This window comes from Perissodus microlepis, chromosome 2, assembly GCF_051167445.1.
Source record: "Perissodus microlepis isolate ML-2025 ecotype Zambia chromosome 2, ASM5116744v1, whole genome shotgun sequence".
Lineage (NCBI taxonomy): Eukaryota > Metazoa > Chordata > Actinopteri > Cichliformes > Cichlidae > Perissodus > Perissodus microlepis.
Window position 1 is genome coordinate 23923255 of NC_140462.1, and position 16167 is coordinate 23939421.

The following is a 16167-nucleotide window of genomic DNA, read 5'->3' on the forward strand; positions in this document are numbered from 1 at the left end:
GGAACCTTTGGCCTTGTTGGCGATAACACTGCAGGACAACATGGAGCAGCGACTGCACGTAATATTCTGCTCAATTATCCGTACAGACAGATGGTGCAGCGGAGGTGAAACGGGGCGTGGGATCGCTGTGTGTAGTCACATATTAACCACTGATTCAACTTCACCTTTGAGCCCCCGGTTGGAGCGGCGGTACGTGATGTTGCCGTCAGCGAGCAGAGCAGGAAGGCCCGGTTTGGCTCGGTGACTCCGCAACATCCCAACAAACCCACTTCACCATGTCATCCTCCACTTTTCGTGCCCCTTCTCCCAGACTGCAGTGCGGCCAGCCAGCCTTCCAGCTTGCTGTGCATGACTTAATCTGAGTCAGTCATGAGATTATCCATGGGGCTTATTGGTATTATTGCTCTGGATGTGGCTCATTGCATTTCAGAGAGCCACAGAATTCATTTCACTTAACGTGCGTTTGAGGAGCGATGCTTTAGAGGCAGCGGGACATCGCCGACCGACGACCCTGACCTGCTTAAATCAGCCAGTGGCAACACAGACATGTATATCCCTTTCTTTTGACTTGTTTTTTAAAGGAACACACTGCTGCTTTGTGATTATTGTTAGCCTCTTCTAAAGCTGTTTCAGTATCGAGTCACCTTATTTTAGACCTTCAGGCAGGCAGATTATCTCAATAAAAGTAACATCGGTGGGTCTAACTTTGATGATTTTCTAAAAATGGGCAAATTTAAGTTTAAATCACTAGATTTTTGGAAAAAAAACTATTATTCTGGATAAAAATAATGCATAAAAAAGATTTGATTAATATTCCCTTGTAATGTAACCTAAAGTAAATTCCTTTGAACAATTCTTCTGTTCTTATATATTTAATGTTTGGAAAAGCCCAGTTACAGAGCCTGTGTGGGTGTGGTTTTTGATCCGATTTTTTTTTCTTTACATTCAAATGTTGCTCTTGTGCCTGATAGGTGCACTTAGGTACATGACATCCCCACCTTGCCACGTTGAATTCACTGATCCTTTCTGCACTACTGTGTTTAAAGCTTTTGAACTTAGCTCCGCCTACCTGAAACCCTTCAGAAATGGAAGCTAACCAGAAGGACATCAACCAGAGCAGCTCGAAATTTGGCATCTTTTCTTTTAAATGTAGCTCTAATCAACCATATCAAGAAGCTGAGTCAGAACAATTAACAGTTTTTAGAGCCTTTAATCAAGTAATAAGCAGAAGACAGATCCTTGAAATTTAGCGCTTATTAAAGACCAAAGAATATTGACAGGGGTCCCTAATGCGTAGTCGCTAAAATCCTAAAGATGATTTAAAAAACAATATGATGTTGACGAGCTGATTAATTCGTTCAAAAAGCAGCCTCAAACGGTTTGAAGAGTCCACACTGAACTGCCATGTCATTATAATGTAATTTAGTCAACAATAAACTAGACAGGATATAAACTGTGATAGATTATCTTTCTGCGTTAAGTGTCTGCAAGCTCATTTCCTCGGGAATAAATTCTCTAATAGTTTCGTGGAGGGGGAGAAACCAGGCTGATTTGGAGAATGTTGGAATAAATTAAAGGTTTACTGTTGTAAATCACCTGAAACATTCAGAGATTCTGGTTCACTCAGTCAGGAAACCAGACGCTCTTGCAGGTTAATTGTTAACTGGTAGATAAAGAGTGTTTATAGTTTCTGTATGCCTGGACAAAGTGGCCTTGGAGCGCAGCCAGTGCAGCTCTGTCCCCATCACAGTGGCACCGGGCTCCAGCAGCAAAACTGTTCAATACACAATTCTCAGAAGCTGTCAATAATTCACCGCTGTTTGGTGATGTCTGCTGCTTAAGGCCAGAGCAAAGGAAAGGAAATCAATGGGTAGGAGAAATTATAATTTCACTTTCATGCTTTCTTTAACCTTAACCTCTCTGACTTGGATCAGCAGCTTCTATGGTCACATCATGGTGCTGGTGGTGGTCCGTCACAGTTTGTGAGTTTCTTGAGCAGACGATAAACAACATATTTATTATGTGGCAGTATGAACTGGAGTCTGTGTGAAAAACAAGAGTCTTCAGAGATTCTGTTAGCAGTAGCCTTTTAAACACTGATTTCCTCCTAAAATCTGATTTAAATGGTTTTTGATATGGCATAATCTGTATCTTCATTGAACTTATATCATGTTTACATTATATTAGATTTTGATTACTAACGTAGCTGGTGTTTTTAGGGGCTTTAAAGGGTGTTTCTTATTTGGATAAATACGAAGCTATGACCAGAAGCAATCCCTTATGTTTGATTGGTTCTTTAAAAAGTAGCCCTAATAATCTTATCCCATTGGCAGATTTCTTTTTTGTATTTTAGTAAATCATAATATTTTGGACTTAAATTTCAGGGAAATATATTACTGAGTGCAAGCTTGGCTAAGAACCAGCCCAGCTTTAAAGGTATAATGGCCTAAAAAAAAGAAGAAGAAAAAACCCAACATAATTACATTACTCTGTCCTGGGTGAAGGCTGTACAAACACTGGATCAGCAGCACCTGGGACATTTAAATCAGCTGTTCAAGAACTGCTTAATTTGAAACAACCTACATTTCTGACCGGCAGCCATGGCATTCAATGTCTGCAATTAAAACAGTTTACATCCGTAGATAGGACAGGTGTGTTAACGAGTATTTCCTAAGTGATATTTTGCTGACTTCTCATATCTCCTAATTGACTAACTGCCCCCATTCACTTTAGGTTTGGACTTATGAAGTCAGCTTGTGGTTCATTCTGTTCTGTCCTATTCAGTCTCCTAATGGGCCCTGAGGAGCTGGGGCTTTTCTGATAATGAGAGGAACATTAACATTCACTCGTCTGCCCATTAGATACCAATGACCCGCTGCACAGCCGTTAGATGTTGTTGTGTAGGGTTGTGCAATCAGCTTTGATCGGGTATTATCTTTCGCAGCATACAAACTCCTCCCCCTGAGGAAAACATAAAGGGCCTTGTACTGTTGCATTAGTAATGGTCATGACTCTTCATTAGCCAAAGAAGCTAAATAATCATTAAAATTTAACAGAGACTGTAATGGAATCATGACGTGTATTTCAATGACGACACATGAAAAAGAGCGTGGCGAATGGCGAATCATTCTTTTAGTCTGAGATTACTTCAGACTTTTATTCTAAAGTTGAATGTATTAAATATAGAATATTTATTGCTTGTCATGAAAACTGCAAACCTGCCAAAAGATCAATGTTTTGATGATATTTTGATTTTCCAGTGTACCAAATGCAATTCTAAACAGGCAAATGATCTGATTCTTAATGTTGTTTTGGACAGTGTTTCGCTAAAAGATTGAATCTGTTTCTTTGTTTCTTTCTTTCTGTCTGTCTGTCTGTCTTTTGTTTTTTTCCAACTCTTGTAGGTCAAAGCCAACGACGCAGACACTGGCCTCAATGGAGAGATAGACTACAGCCTCCATCAAGCATCAGAATCTGTCCAAAGGCTTCTGCGCATTGACCGCGCAACAGGCATCGTCTACGTCAAAGGTCTTGTGGACAGAGAAGAAGAAAACTTTCTCAAGTTCTTTGTGGTGGCAAGAGATCGTGGACCCAATTCCAAGAGTTCCAAGGTCCTTGTGACCGTACACGTCAAGGACCAAAATGACAATGCACCAGCCATTGAGATCCGTGGTATTGGCTTGGTAACACATCACGATGGTGTGGCCAACATTTCTGAGGACATGCCTATTGGTACACCAGTGGCACTGGTCCAGGTGTCAGACCGTGATGAGGGGGAAAATGCTGTGGTGACATGTGTTGTTGCTGGTGATGTTCCATTTCAGCTTCGTCCCGCAAGTGAGTCAGCCAACGATCGGAAGAGAAAATACTTCCTGCAGACAACAACCCTGCTGGATTATGAGCGTATTAAGGATTACAGGATTGAAATAGTCGCTGTGGATTCTGGAAACCCAGCTCTGTCCAGCACTAACGCTCTCAAAGTCCAGGTTACAGATATTAATGATAATGCACCAAACTTTTCTCCTTCAACTGTTGAGGTGGACTTTGCAGAAGGCAACCAGCCAGGAGACAAAGTTCTAGACATTGTGGCGACAGATGCAGACAGCGGCACAAACGCAGAGTTGTTCTATACCATCACTGATTCAACAGCCAGAAGGCTCTTTAAAATTAATTCCAGCACTGGAGAAGTTCGTGTGAATCACTCATTGGATCGGGAAGAAAAAGAGCGTTATGAATTCCGTGTAACTGCAGCAGACAAGGGTGTGCCTAGTAAAACCGGCACTGCCACGGTGGTGGTAAATGTTCTAGATTGCAATGACAATGACCCAAAGTTTACACTGAATGGCTATAGCTTCTCTGTCATAGAGAACATGCCTCCACTCAATCCTGTTGGTGTAGTGACAGTCAATGATGCAGATAAGGATGAGAATTCCCAAGTCAGGCTGTTTGTGGAACAGGACAATGGCATGTTTGTCATCCAGAATGGCACAGGAACCATTCTGTCAAGCATCTCCTTCGACCGTGAAAAGAAGAGCACCTACACATTTCAACTAAAGGCTGTGGATGGTGGTAACCCACCTCGATCCTCCTATGTGGGTGTGACCATCAATGTGTTGGATGAAAATGATAATGCCCCATATGTTACCAGGCCGTCTAACTCGTCCTTTGTACACCTACCGGTTGGGACCCGACCAAACACACACGTGGAGGTGGTAAAAGCTGAGGACATTGATGCTGGACTCAATGCTGAGCTAGAGTATACCATCATAGGTGGAAATCCATATGATCTGTTCCAAATATCTACCAATGATGGGGAAATCACAGCAGCACAAGAATTAACCCCGAAGTACAATGGGCTACATCGGCTGGTAGTGAAGGTTGTTGATAAGGGCAAACCTCCTCGTAACACCATTGCACTAGTTCATGTTTTTGTAAATGAAACAAAATCAAATGTCTCCCTCATTGAAGCGCTGGTTGGACACAGCCTCTACACCCCTTTGGACAGGGACATTGCCGGAGATCCCAACTATGCCTATTCTCAGCAAAGCAATATTCTTTACGGCAGTCTTGCCGGTTTTGCTGTTGTCATTTTAGTTATAGTTGCCGTGGTCCTCATCAGACGCTGGGTACAGAAGGATACCAAGAGTGGTTACCAGGCCGGCAAGAAGGAGAGTAAGGACCTGTATGCCCCAAAGCAGGGCCCTAAAAATGGCAAAGGGAAAAAGAGCAAAAAGGGGAAGGCTCCAAAACCAGCTAAGACAGGAGAAGATGATGAGGACGCCAGTCTACAAAAAGGCCTCAAATTCAACTTAATCAATGAGAATGTCAATGACAGTCCCAGAATCCACCTGCCCCTTAACTATCCACCAGGGAGCCCTGATCTGGGGCGCCACTACCGCTCCAACTCCCCGCTACCATCCATCCAGCTGCAGCCACAGTCACCGTCTGCCTCCAAGAAGCACCAGGCTGTTCAGGACCTCCCTGCCACCAATACCTTCGTGGGGACAGGCGACAACAACTCTACTGGCTCCGACCAATATTCGGATTACAGCTACAAGGCCAACCCACCCAAATACAGCAACAAACAGGTAGGAGACTACGCAAACACAGCAATGTACCACAGGGAGATCTATTGGACCAACCGGGTGTGGTAGTCACGCTGGGACTTATTTGGCAAAGCCAATGTTCTTCCACCAAAGCTGCACTGATTTCCCTGCACATCACCCACCTCCTCACAGTTGTGATTCCTTTTATTTTAAGTTTGGTTCTGTTCACCATTTGTGTTCTGTTCTGCTCAGTTTTGGGTATTCACTTCAACATGGACACCACAAAGCCACAGAATGAAGGATTGCAGGGCTAGACCAAATATGGGCTTACCAATTTGTCAGTTCCTTACAGTAACCTCCCTCCTAAAATGGACTCTGTTGATCTAAAACACATTTAGGGAGGATTTTTATGTTTGAGGTAATGGGTTTTGGGGTTTTTTTGGATGATGTTTTCGAGCCTTGCATTCAAATGTTTAATCTGCAGAATTTAATTAAAAGCTCCTGTTATAGCGAAATATGTGATATTTCAAAGAATTACTTATGATGTTATGTAAACCCAAGTTTGATAGCATACGTTTGATTGAGCCCCCTGTTCAACTTGGAAATCCCATATGGGTCTGTCCTTAGCATCTGTGTTTTTCATTTGTTTGTGTTTCATTTTACCTTTTTTTATGGTGGATTAAATGAAGGACATTATGAGTTTTCCCCATTTTATTATTCGCAAATGTTCTTGGAGTTCTTTGAGCACCCATTGAAAGGTTCATGCTGACATCCTCATTATGTCTGAATGTGTTATTCTTTTCTTTTTTGTCTGGAGAGCTGACTTGAGGCTTAAAGCTGCTCTTTATGGCCGGATCAGCTTGTTGAAGTGTGACAAAGAGTGACTGTGAATTCCTGAGTTAGTTTTCGTTCTTTTTTTTTTAACCAATTTTTATTGTTTCTTAGCTTTCTTTTGCCAGAAAGTAGACTGACTGAGCAGCACTTTAGTGTTTCCATCCAGTTCAGACCAATTTAAGGTAATTTCAGCTCAGTCAGGGAGCCCAGCAGCAAAGAAGAAAGAAAAGAAGAAAGGCAATAAGAAGGCTAAGGGAGTGGGGTTATAAAGAGCCTCTACGCTATGAAGGAAAAGGTACACTACAACTAAATACGACCGTTTCCGAGCCACAACGCTTCCTGTCAGGTCAGCTGAAAGACGACTTTTAATTTAGCTGTGTTCCCAATCACAGGGGCTCAAAAGGCAATTGTTTGCACAGATTAATGGCAGGTAATTTTCCAGGCACCCGCTTTTGCCTTCTTTTACCCAGAGTGCCTTGCTTTATTCTATTTAATGTACAAAAAGGGGAGTTGGGAGGGGGTATGTGAGACAGGGGCCATTAACTGTGTGATTGTGATGAGCGTTCACGCCACATCGGCTGTTTTGTGGCTTCATGTTGATGGACCTGCAGCTGTGAAAGGTGAAAATGTCACATGCGCCGAAAAAACCAGACAATCAGATTAAGGTGTTGTAGTGATGTTCAGACTGTACATACATGTGAATGTGAAACATTTTGTTTTGTTTCTGCTTTTTCATCTGCTGTTTATTTTGCAACATTACAGTGTGTCTCGTGTGAGCTTAACAAGGCCATTTCAATGTTCTACCGGCTTCTTAAAGACTTGTGTTGACTGTTTGAAAACATGTACCAAAGACTCACACACACCTGCATTTTCACTGTCATCGCCATCATCAGTTTCAACATCATATATAACATCATATATATATATATATATATATATATATATATATATATATATATATATATATATATATATCTAAGCAGAGAAACTGTTTCTTTGGTCAGTCTCGCAGAGTCCCTGCTGCTGTTGGCAGCTTGCTAGCGCTCCTGCTGGTTTAACATTTAGCCTGTTGACATGCAGGCGTCATACTAGAATTTAAAGCCACATCTAGTCTGTTCCATTGCACACCTGCTCAGTCACGTACTCTCATGTACTTTTCTATGGGGACATAATTGTACAGTGTTTTTCTTTTCTTTTCTTTCTTTAAAGCAGAATTTATTTCAATAAACTTGTTTCTTAAATGTTTAAGTGGCGCTTTCTGTGCATTCACTGGGTTCTTGAATTGGGAATATTGGGAATGCTGCAAGGAGAGGTACAGTATTCTATTTTCATTTTCATTTCTCATATATGGAGAGAAAATGTATTTGGCCCAAGATTTTCTGAGTATGGTTTCTGCATGTTCTCAACACCTTTCATTAATAATGTCAAGACAAACAATTAGGTTTTGCAGAAAACACTGATTTTAGAGCTGGATGACAGAATGGTAACATATCTTTTCCCTTTTTAGATATTTTTTTTAAATTCTTTATCTGACCATTTTCTCAATTGTTTGGTTTTATGCTCATAATTCTGATGTTTTAACAACTACGTTCAGACCTCACAGTTACAGGGAGCACAAGGTGATGTAAAAAAGTTCTCAAAAACATTATCTACTAAATTATAGGGTAAGAGAAGGAAACCCATCAGATTACATCTGAGGATAATTAGCAAGCTTTTTCCTTGACATTTTAAAGTTTTTGCTCGGTTAAAGCTGAATAACATAATAAGATAAAACTGACTGTTAGTTAGAAAAGTGGCTAATTCTGTCAATCCACTACTTTTATTAAATAGATCAGAGATAGATGGATTATCATGTTTTTTTTCCCACTACATTAATGATGTATCCAGATGACTGTTTTAGAGCCACATATCCGGTTTATGCAGCTCTGGGCTCATAGGGCAGAATCATCAGAGTCATGGTGTTAGCCCTAGCATCACATCTAGGAAACAGCACAATATAATAATAGCTGTCAAATTGTGCCATTGTTATCTTCAGCTACACTTGTTAGCATGCTAACATGCAAACCAAAGGCTAACTGTGCTAACTGTGCTACCGTTAGCACTCTATCAGAAGTTCTATAACAATGACAATTTGTGTAGTACTCAGAAATAAGTGTAGATTAAACGCAATACTGAGACATTAAAAGGAAGCCAAAAACAAACTGAAAACATACATTGCATGCTTAAATTCTTTACAGATGGTTGACAAGCAAATAATCATTTTTGTGTTTGGTGGAAATGAGCATTTCTATAAGCAAACACTCAAAACTAAGAACCACTTGCTGAAAATAGCATTCTTGTTAGCATTTCCGATGGAGGTCTATTACATGAGCTTTACAGTTTGAACAGTGCTTGAAATTTACTTTTGCCCTTTGTTCCAAATATGTTTTCTCTCCATAACAGCTGACTGGAACACATCAGCCATTCTCTCTGTCACTTTAAATTTACAGCTGCCTACCTGGTGGCGTGTGGCCTACATGCACGCAAAACACACCCAACACTCTTTCAGACTTTGAACCTACAGCAAACAGCACAGAAAGGACTGATATCAAAACAACTCTGAGCAGGTGCTGAACCCGCTGGGGTCAAAGGTCAAATATCAATCAAGAACAGCTATTTAGCAAAGAGGAGCGAAGAGGCCAAAAGTTAACAGTTCTCCCCGACTCCTCCCTGTGTCTGGTCTCTACATTAACAGTCCGGCGGCATCCTTCCTGCTTTTACGCTGACCAGCTCAGCCGTTTCTATGGCAACACAACGACCTCTGCCTGTGTGTGTGTGTGCTGACTCATAGTACTGACCAACCTCCCTCTCCGTCCATCCAACCCAATACAATCCTTCCTTCTATGGAAAGCTCTGCCCTTTGAATGAGGAGATGTGTGTTTGTATAAGCTCTGAGCTAAATGACTTCTGGATTACATATTACCATCTGTACAGCTGAAGCATTCCAGTTTTAGTTTGATACTAAAATTGTGTTGAATACATATATTTATCAAATACCAGATGATTAAGCTACTTTTTATTTTATTAGAAGTTTATAATCCAGAATCAATAGTAACAGTGCTGAATAGATATGCCCAGAATGAATTCAGGACAAAAAAAAAAAATTTCAAGCCAGGACACATTTGAAACATTGGATAAGAAACTATAAACATCTTCATAGAGGTGTGCAAATGTCTGCTGTCAGGTCTCGCTCTGTGTGTGTTGTTGTTGTAGTGCTGTTGCGTATCTCTGTGCCAGCAGCCCAAGTGTCATATCATGGCGCCTATCAGCTGTTTAAAGGAGAACAAAAACTGTTTTCACAACCAGCACTTCGTTTATATCTGCACTTTCACTCTGTTGTTTGAGTTTGATTCATGATCTGAGCGTTATGCTCTACAGGCTTACAGGCTGTGCAGGAAGCTCCAATGGCACATTTAGTGTGTCTTAAATCCAAAGACTACTTCGTGCTTCATTTGAAGTGCTTGTGGGAACATTCTGCAGCTTTTTTTTAATAGTCTCAAATAGCCAAAGCAACAATTCCACTCATTAAAAGCTGCAGCTGTTTTTGGAGGGTCGGCTTTTGTGAGAAAAGACGCAGGAGTCAAGACATTGGAAGAGAACCGTGTTGCTCTTGGTTTCAAATGTCCAAACCTGGCTTGTTGCGAGAGAGGCAAGACACAACAGGCTAATTGTTCGCAGAACCTCTCCAGGAGAGTTGAGTGGAGTTTCGAGACAAGCAGAGAGAGCTTCCCAAAATTGCCGTTTGGAACAGGGTGGTGGTAGGTGTCATGCAGAAAGTTGTAATTGTCCAGAAAAATATGAGCGAGTACTAGACTATCCTCATTAAAGCATTGTTTGTGCATCTTAAATCAGGTACTACCGATTTAAGATGCACTGCTGGAGTGGCTCCAAATCTTGGTTTATCTGGGTATCAGTCTTGACACTGATACCCAGACCCTGACAACCACCTCCAGCTCTTCTTGGTTGGAGCTCTAGGTCTTCCAAGAAACACATTTCTATAAGGAACTCCTTCTAAGCATGTCAACATGCCTGAAAACAACTCAGCTAGCAGGCATCCAGGAGGCCGATGCTCTTCTGTGGGCCCGCTGTAGTCATTAGGAACATGGCATGAAAATAATACTGTTGTTTCAGTTTTTTGTCTCATATTTTCTTCTAATTTTGAAAACATATTTCATTCCTCCACAGGGTGGGCAAAGGTAGAGAAGGGAAAAAAATCTGTCATTGTTTTTTTTTTTTGTTTTTTTTTTTTTTGTTATCATATCAGGGATAACTTACATCAGCCACCAAGTTAAAAAGCCCTGGAAACGCTGGAAATGAAATGAAATTTTCTCCTTGAGTTATTGGGGTGAAAAGAAAAATATTAATCTCTTTCACCCACAATAGCAATCAGACCATCAGCCCCATTCATTCAGTGTTTCAGCTAGTCAGCTTAACAGATGAAATCCATGAAAATGACACACCCGAAACCACACGATGAACCAAAATCTGGTTTCCATCCCACTGGACCTGTTAATGTTCACACTCAATAATCAGCTCGCTCACTTCATTAAACCATAGGCAATTCAGAACAGGTGTTTTTAATCAATAGCATGTGTTTCTGTAGTTTGACTGACAGAAGACTTCCTGTTTCTCTGCGGTCCGGCTCACTGTCAGGAAAAGAAACTGTAATGGCAGTCATTAGGCGGGCAGCTAGCAGCTTTTTCTCCCCCAGAAAATTACTGTAATTTCATGGCAGCGGCTAAAATATCATCAGGCTGGGACAGAGTGCCTGTCATCAGTCAGGTTCAGCTGAGTGGAAGGCAAGGTTACAGATACTGCCACTGTACTCGCACGTTACTTCAGCTGCACACTTTCCTTTGCCAAAACACTCATGTAAAATAATCACCTCTCCTTTTCAGGATTTTAAAGTTGCACTAGTCTTTTGTGGTTGAATAGCTTCTCCAGAAGATTTTTTTTTTAAATAAACTCAGAATCTTCACTCATCCATACATAATGCTGATACATTAAGAAGATATCAGGACCCAGCTCATGTAAAATCAGCAGTTGTTGTGAGTATTTATGAGTCTTTCCCCTATAAAGATCACATTTGATGACCTACCCTGTACCCTGTAGTCTTTATCAGTAAAGACATGGTTTGGGCACCATTAGAATAGACTGTGTAGAGATCACCCACATTAACTTCTGATGCACATTCAGTCATTTTATTCTGGAATCCGGTCTGAAATATGACAGGAACAAAGGTTATCCCCAAACGTTGCTCATGGGGGAAAGAGTTTACAACAATTTTACAACAATTTAGCTACAGAAATAAGTTGGACGACATCAAGAACATAGGTCTTTTGGTACTTTTTAGTATTAGTATTACTAGATTAACTAAAACCAAAGAAACCAAAATAAATATGTTGTTACTGCATGGGAAGGTTCGGGTGTTTCCTTGAATTTGTCACCTTTCTATATTATTCCTTTTAGCAGTAGCGCTCGTACTAATTATTTGTTACTGGCTGTTCATTGTTGTGAGTATAATGTTTTGAAGGTTGTGTGTATTCACTGATTAGAACAGCTACTCGCAGTGTTTATAGTGGCGAAGTTGCGGGTCCAGAATGGTTGGGGAGTTTCATCACAAAGGGCCTTTGTAACACTGACACACAAACACAGACATACAACACACACGTTCCTAAGGCGTGGGTGTCTGTCAGCACAAAGTAATCCTCTCAGCTTGTGTGTGTGTACGCACACACACACATCGAGGCATGTCTGACAGGTAGAAAACACCTCACTCCTCAAATTACATCAAATTATTGGATTCATGAAGACACCCAGTTCCAGCTCTCCTTGAAATAACTGATTTAAACAATTCACACTCTGTTCGGATGGCAGGAGATTAGCATCTGAACGTTTCACTCAGGTGTTTATAGGACACATTAAATGAGTCTGAGGTGCTGCTGGAGAGTCACCTCCTCCAGTTTAAGAGGAAGAGAACCGTTCATCTTGTTTAAAATTCAAAATATTTGTCCAGTTATTTGTGCCACAGGATTTGGATACCTATAAGTATGACTACATTTAGCTCAAATCTTAAAAGTAGAAAAAGCATCTGTCTAATAAACCCAGACTGAAAGCTGGTCCCACAGAAAATCAGCCTGAGAGCTGAAAGCTCTAAGAACAACAAGCCAGCAGTCTGAGTCTTTTAAAACTTATAATAATTACACTATGAAATCTTATAATGACTTAAAAATGCAAGATTCAAGTTTATTGTCTTATACACTGCAAAACACAAGTGGTTACACAAAGTAATGAAATTCTTACTTCGCAGCTTCCCTTCAAACAACTAAATAAACAACTATCTAAAATAAGAATAAACTTAACTCTGAGCGTAGAATATAGTAAAACAGTAAAACAAGTGCTTGTGTAGCACTTGTAGCTTTTGTAGCTTGTGTGTGGGTGTAGTCAGAATTTAAAGTGCGAGTAGTTGCAAGACTATCACAGTGGTAATATATACAGTATATACAATATTAAAATTGTTTATATTGTATGAGGTTGTATTATATAAATGTACAAAATTGCAAATTTACAGCTCAAAGATAAACACAGAGATAGAGTGTACCTCAAAGTGCTGTGAATTATTAGCAGCAACCCACATTAGCTTTGAAAACATTACGCAAGCTACCAAAGATGTCATGATGCAAAACAGCAACTTCAGTTTGTCCTGCTGTACCTCATATAATATACAGTACAAATATACAATCACAGAACTTCCAAACATGAAGGGAAAAGCTCTGTATCATCAGCACCACTCATGTGGTTTGAGCTAACCTATCGTGGTGGCTAGTTAGCTTGCTAACTCGGTGGTTTTAGGTAAACAATGTAATGAGAGTTACTTCGTAGATTCCTGTTCTCCTTATGATAAATGATATGTCTGCTGACATGGTGGAAATGTCTGTCTACAAGCAGCTAGCACACCTGTAAGTAAGCCTTTGGGAGATTAGAAAATGTTAGCATGCTAACATAAGAAAACAAAAAGGTAAAGATGATGAACAAAACACCTGCTGACCATCATTATTTCAGCATATACTTCCCATATCAGCAGCCAAAGTTTCACAGAGCCGCTGTTTATACATCCACATACCATGTAAAAAAAATACATAAAACTGGGACCAAAGCAGGTTGGGGCTCAAATTTAAGATGAAACCAATAAAATTAAAGTAATTTTGAAAAAGCTAGACCATTTTCTTCTGTCTTAGTGTATAAGGAAAGGAGAGGAATTAAACATTTTAAAACAGTTAAGTAAATGATTAAAATAGAGTGATGGTGTAAAAAAAAACCTCTCGTGGTTTCCTGCCAAAAGCTTATTTTGAGAGCCAAAGGACGGCTCCGGAGCCATTCACATGAGCCGTTTGGCCAATTTAAAAGCAGCAGTGACAAAATGGGGACTACAACAACAAGCAGCAACATTTTTCAATCACTTCAATCACAGTTCAGTGCTTCAGTGGACGCCACCAGAACGTTCCTGCTTGCTCTCAGGGAAGAAGAAGAACAGGACAGGAGTGAAATCATCTTCAGAAAACATAAAATCATCTTAGCCTTTTGAGAAGTGCCAGTTTATTTTAAACAATCCATAGAGAGTCGAGAGAGCCATGAAGGAACTCTTATTCAGCCTCTCTCTCAATCTCTGTCTATCTCGGTCGCCCCCTCAGGGCTGTGATTGTGTTCGAGCCACTGAGACGACTCAATACAAAGATCAGTGTGTGTGTCTGTGTTTTACTTTTATGTGGCGCCAGAAATCAAAAACACAAGAAACATAATTTTGTTATTGTGTTATTGTGTGTTCAGTGCATTTATATAGATTTCTCTCTCTCTCTCTATATATATATATATATATACACGTGTGTGTGTGTGTGTGATGTCTTGCCACCTGCTCCAACAACACAAGTGAAGTGGAATGGAAACCTGCCTTAGGGTTTACATACACACACACACACGCACACACGAACAAAACAGGCGACAGTAGATGCAAGCATGACGAGAGGAGGGGGAGTGTGGGCCCTGTAAAGAGGAAAAAATGAGGAGGTGGAGGAGATGATGAAGCCGAGTGCAAAACACACACGAACACACACACAGACACACTCAAACCTCACACAGACACACGCTCACTCCACATATCAGCATGTATGTTAGCGTTATGTTTGTGAGTGTGTGTGACTGGGCTGGTAGCAGGTGGTATGACTCAGGAGAGAAGAGGGCTGCAGATGTGCACCACATAATACACATGCATGCACATACACACCTGTAAGTGGGGTCAGAGGTCAGATGCTGTACAGCTGCTCTGCACACCGGGCTGCTGAACTCTATCTGTCTGCAGGAAAGTACGCACACACACACACAACATAGCTGCTTATTGTTATCATCAGCGGTGGCGGCAGCAGCTCGGATGCTGTGACTGTGTTGTGTTGATAGAAGCAGAGCAGGATAACAGAAATGCAAAAAGATGGGCAGGAATTGGTTTGGTTCACGTGTTGCTGATCCTGATCTTGATGTGGACTCCACACTGACACAACAAAGCTGAAGCCTGCTTCATTTTGAGTGGATTTCGGCTGCCACAACTGGACATTTGTCATAAATAACAAGGAGTTTTGTCATTCTTTTCTTTGGTGAGGGGCACTTTGATAAAAGTCAGCTTTCCAAGCAGCAATGAAATCCAAATTGGCAAAAAGAAAATGCAAATGAATGCAGTTTTCCATCCACTACTGTCATGCGAATAGCGGAACTTCATTTTCCAGTTGTTGCCAATAAGCCACCACAAAAGAAGAAGAAGAAGACAGAGCAGAGATTCATTAAAAGAACTCCAGTCAAAGCACAAACGATGGAAAAGCTCTGCGGAGAACATGACTTCTTCCACTATTTTTTCTGTCTTAATTGGAATGGGGTTCACCTCTGTGAAAAACTAAACGCACGCTGGCTTTAATTTAAAAAATGCAATTGACAAGATTATTGGCATGACAGGCAATCTAAAAGAGGAATAAATATTTTGACACGTGATTTCTCGCATCCAAGACCAAAAGAGCATCGGGATTAGGAGTCACGGTAGCAGTAGCATCACTACTGCGTAGTTGCCAAAGTAAGAGTAACAGTAGCATCAGTATCAGTAGTCACAGTAGCCGTAATAGTATCAGGATCAGTATTTTCAGGAACATAGTGCAGTAATTGGCAGCAGATGCTAAGTGACAATCAGGACTGTCAGCAGCGAGTCTCTGGAGAGTTGTGTTAGAGAGGGAGTGCAGCTCGATGTGTTAAAGGACCTTCTGCCAAGTGTACAGTCACAGGCAGTCACCGCGGCAACCGCCTCCGTCTGCATCCTGACTGACAGGTGACGATGAGGGAAGTGACAGCTACCGGAGTGAGCGAGAGAGAGAGACAAACATGACTTCATCAATCAGGAAATAACACATAATCACCAGCAGCCCTTTGATTCCTCTTGTTATTTGATTATAATGCCATCCTACAACAGTAATTGATCATTACACGGAGGCTATGGTCTGCCCTGTTGCCTTCATTTGTGTTCAACTTCCTGTTTGGTGTTTACTTCCTGCAGCTCTCTCTCCCCATCTGTCAAATAGCAGCCTCATTGTTTGACCTGACAAACAAGAAGGAGAAGCAGCAGAATAGGTGAGCTGAGCTGCATCCTCCGTCGCTGTCTGTCCGCTTGCGGTTCATCTCCTGGCTCTGATCCGAGCACAAACAGCAGAAACACATT

At 41.1% G+C, this 16167-nt stretch overlaps 1 protein-coding gene across 3 annotated transcripts in view; it reads left to right on the forward strand.

Annotated features, from left to right (window-relative positions):
* The window catches only part of LOC146392770 (protocadherin-1-like), a 218821-nt gene that overhangs the window by 14896 nt on the left and 187758 nt on the right, over positions 1–16167 (forward strand). For all 3 annotated transcript variants that reach the window (XM_084953122.1, XM_084953136.1, XM_084953131.1), the window contains exon 3: positions 3405–5588. In XM_084953122.1, the coding sequence (XP_084809248.1) occupies positions 3405–5588 (2184 nt within the window). The remainder of the gene's footprint in view (positions 1–3404; positions 5589–16167) is intronic.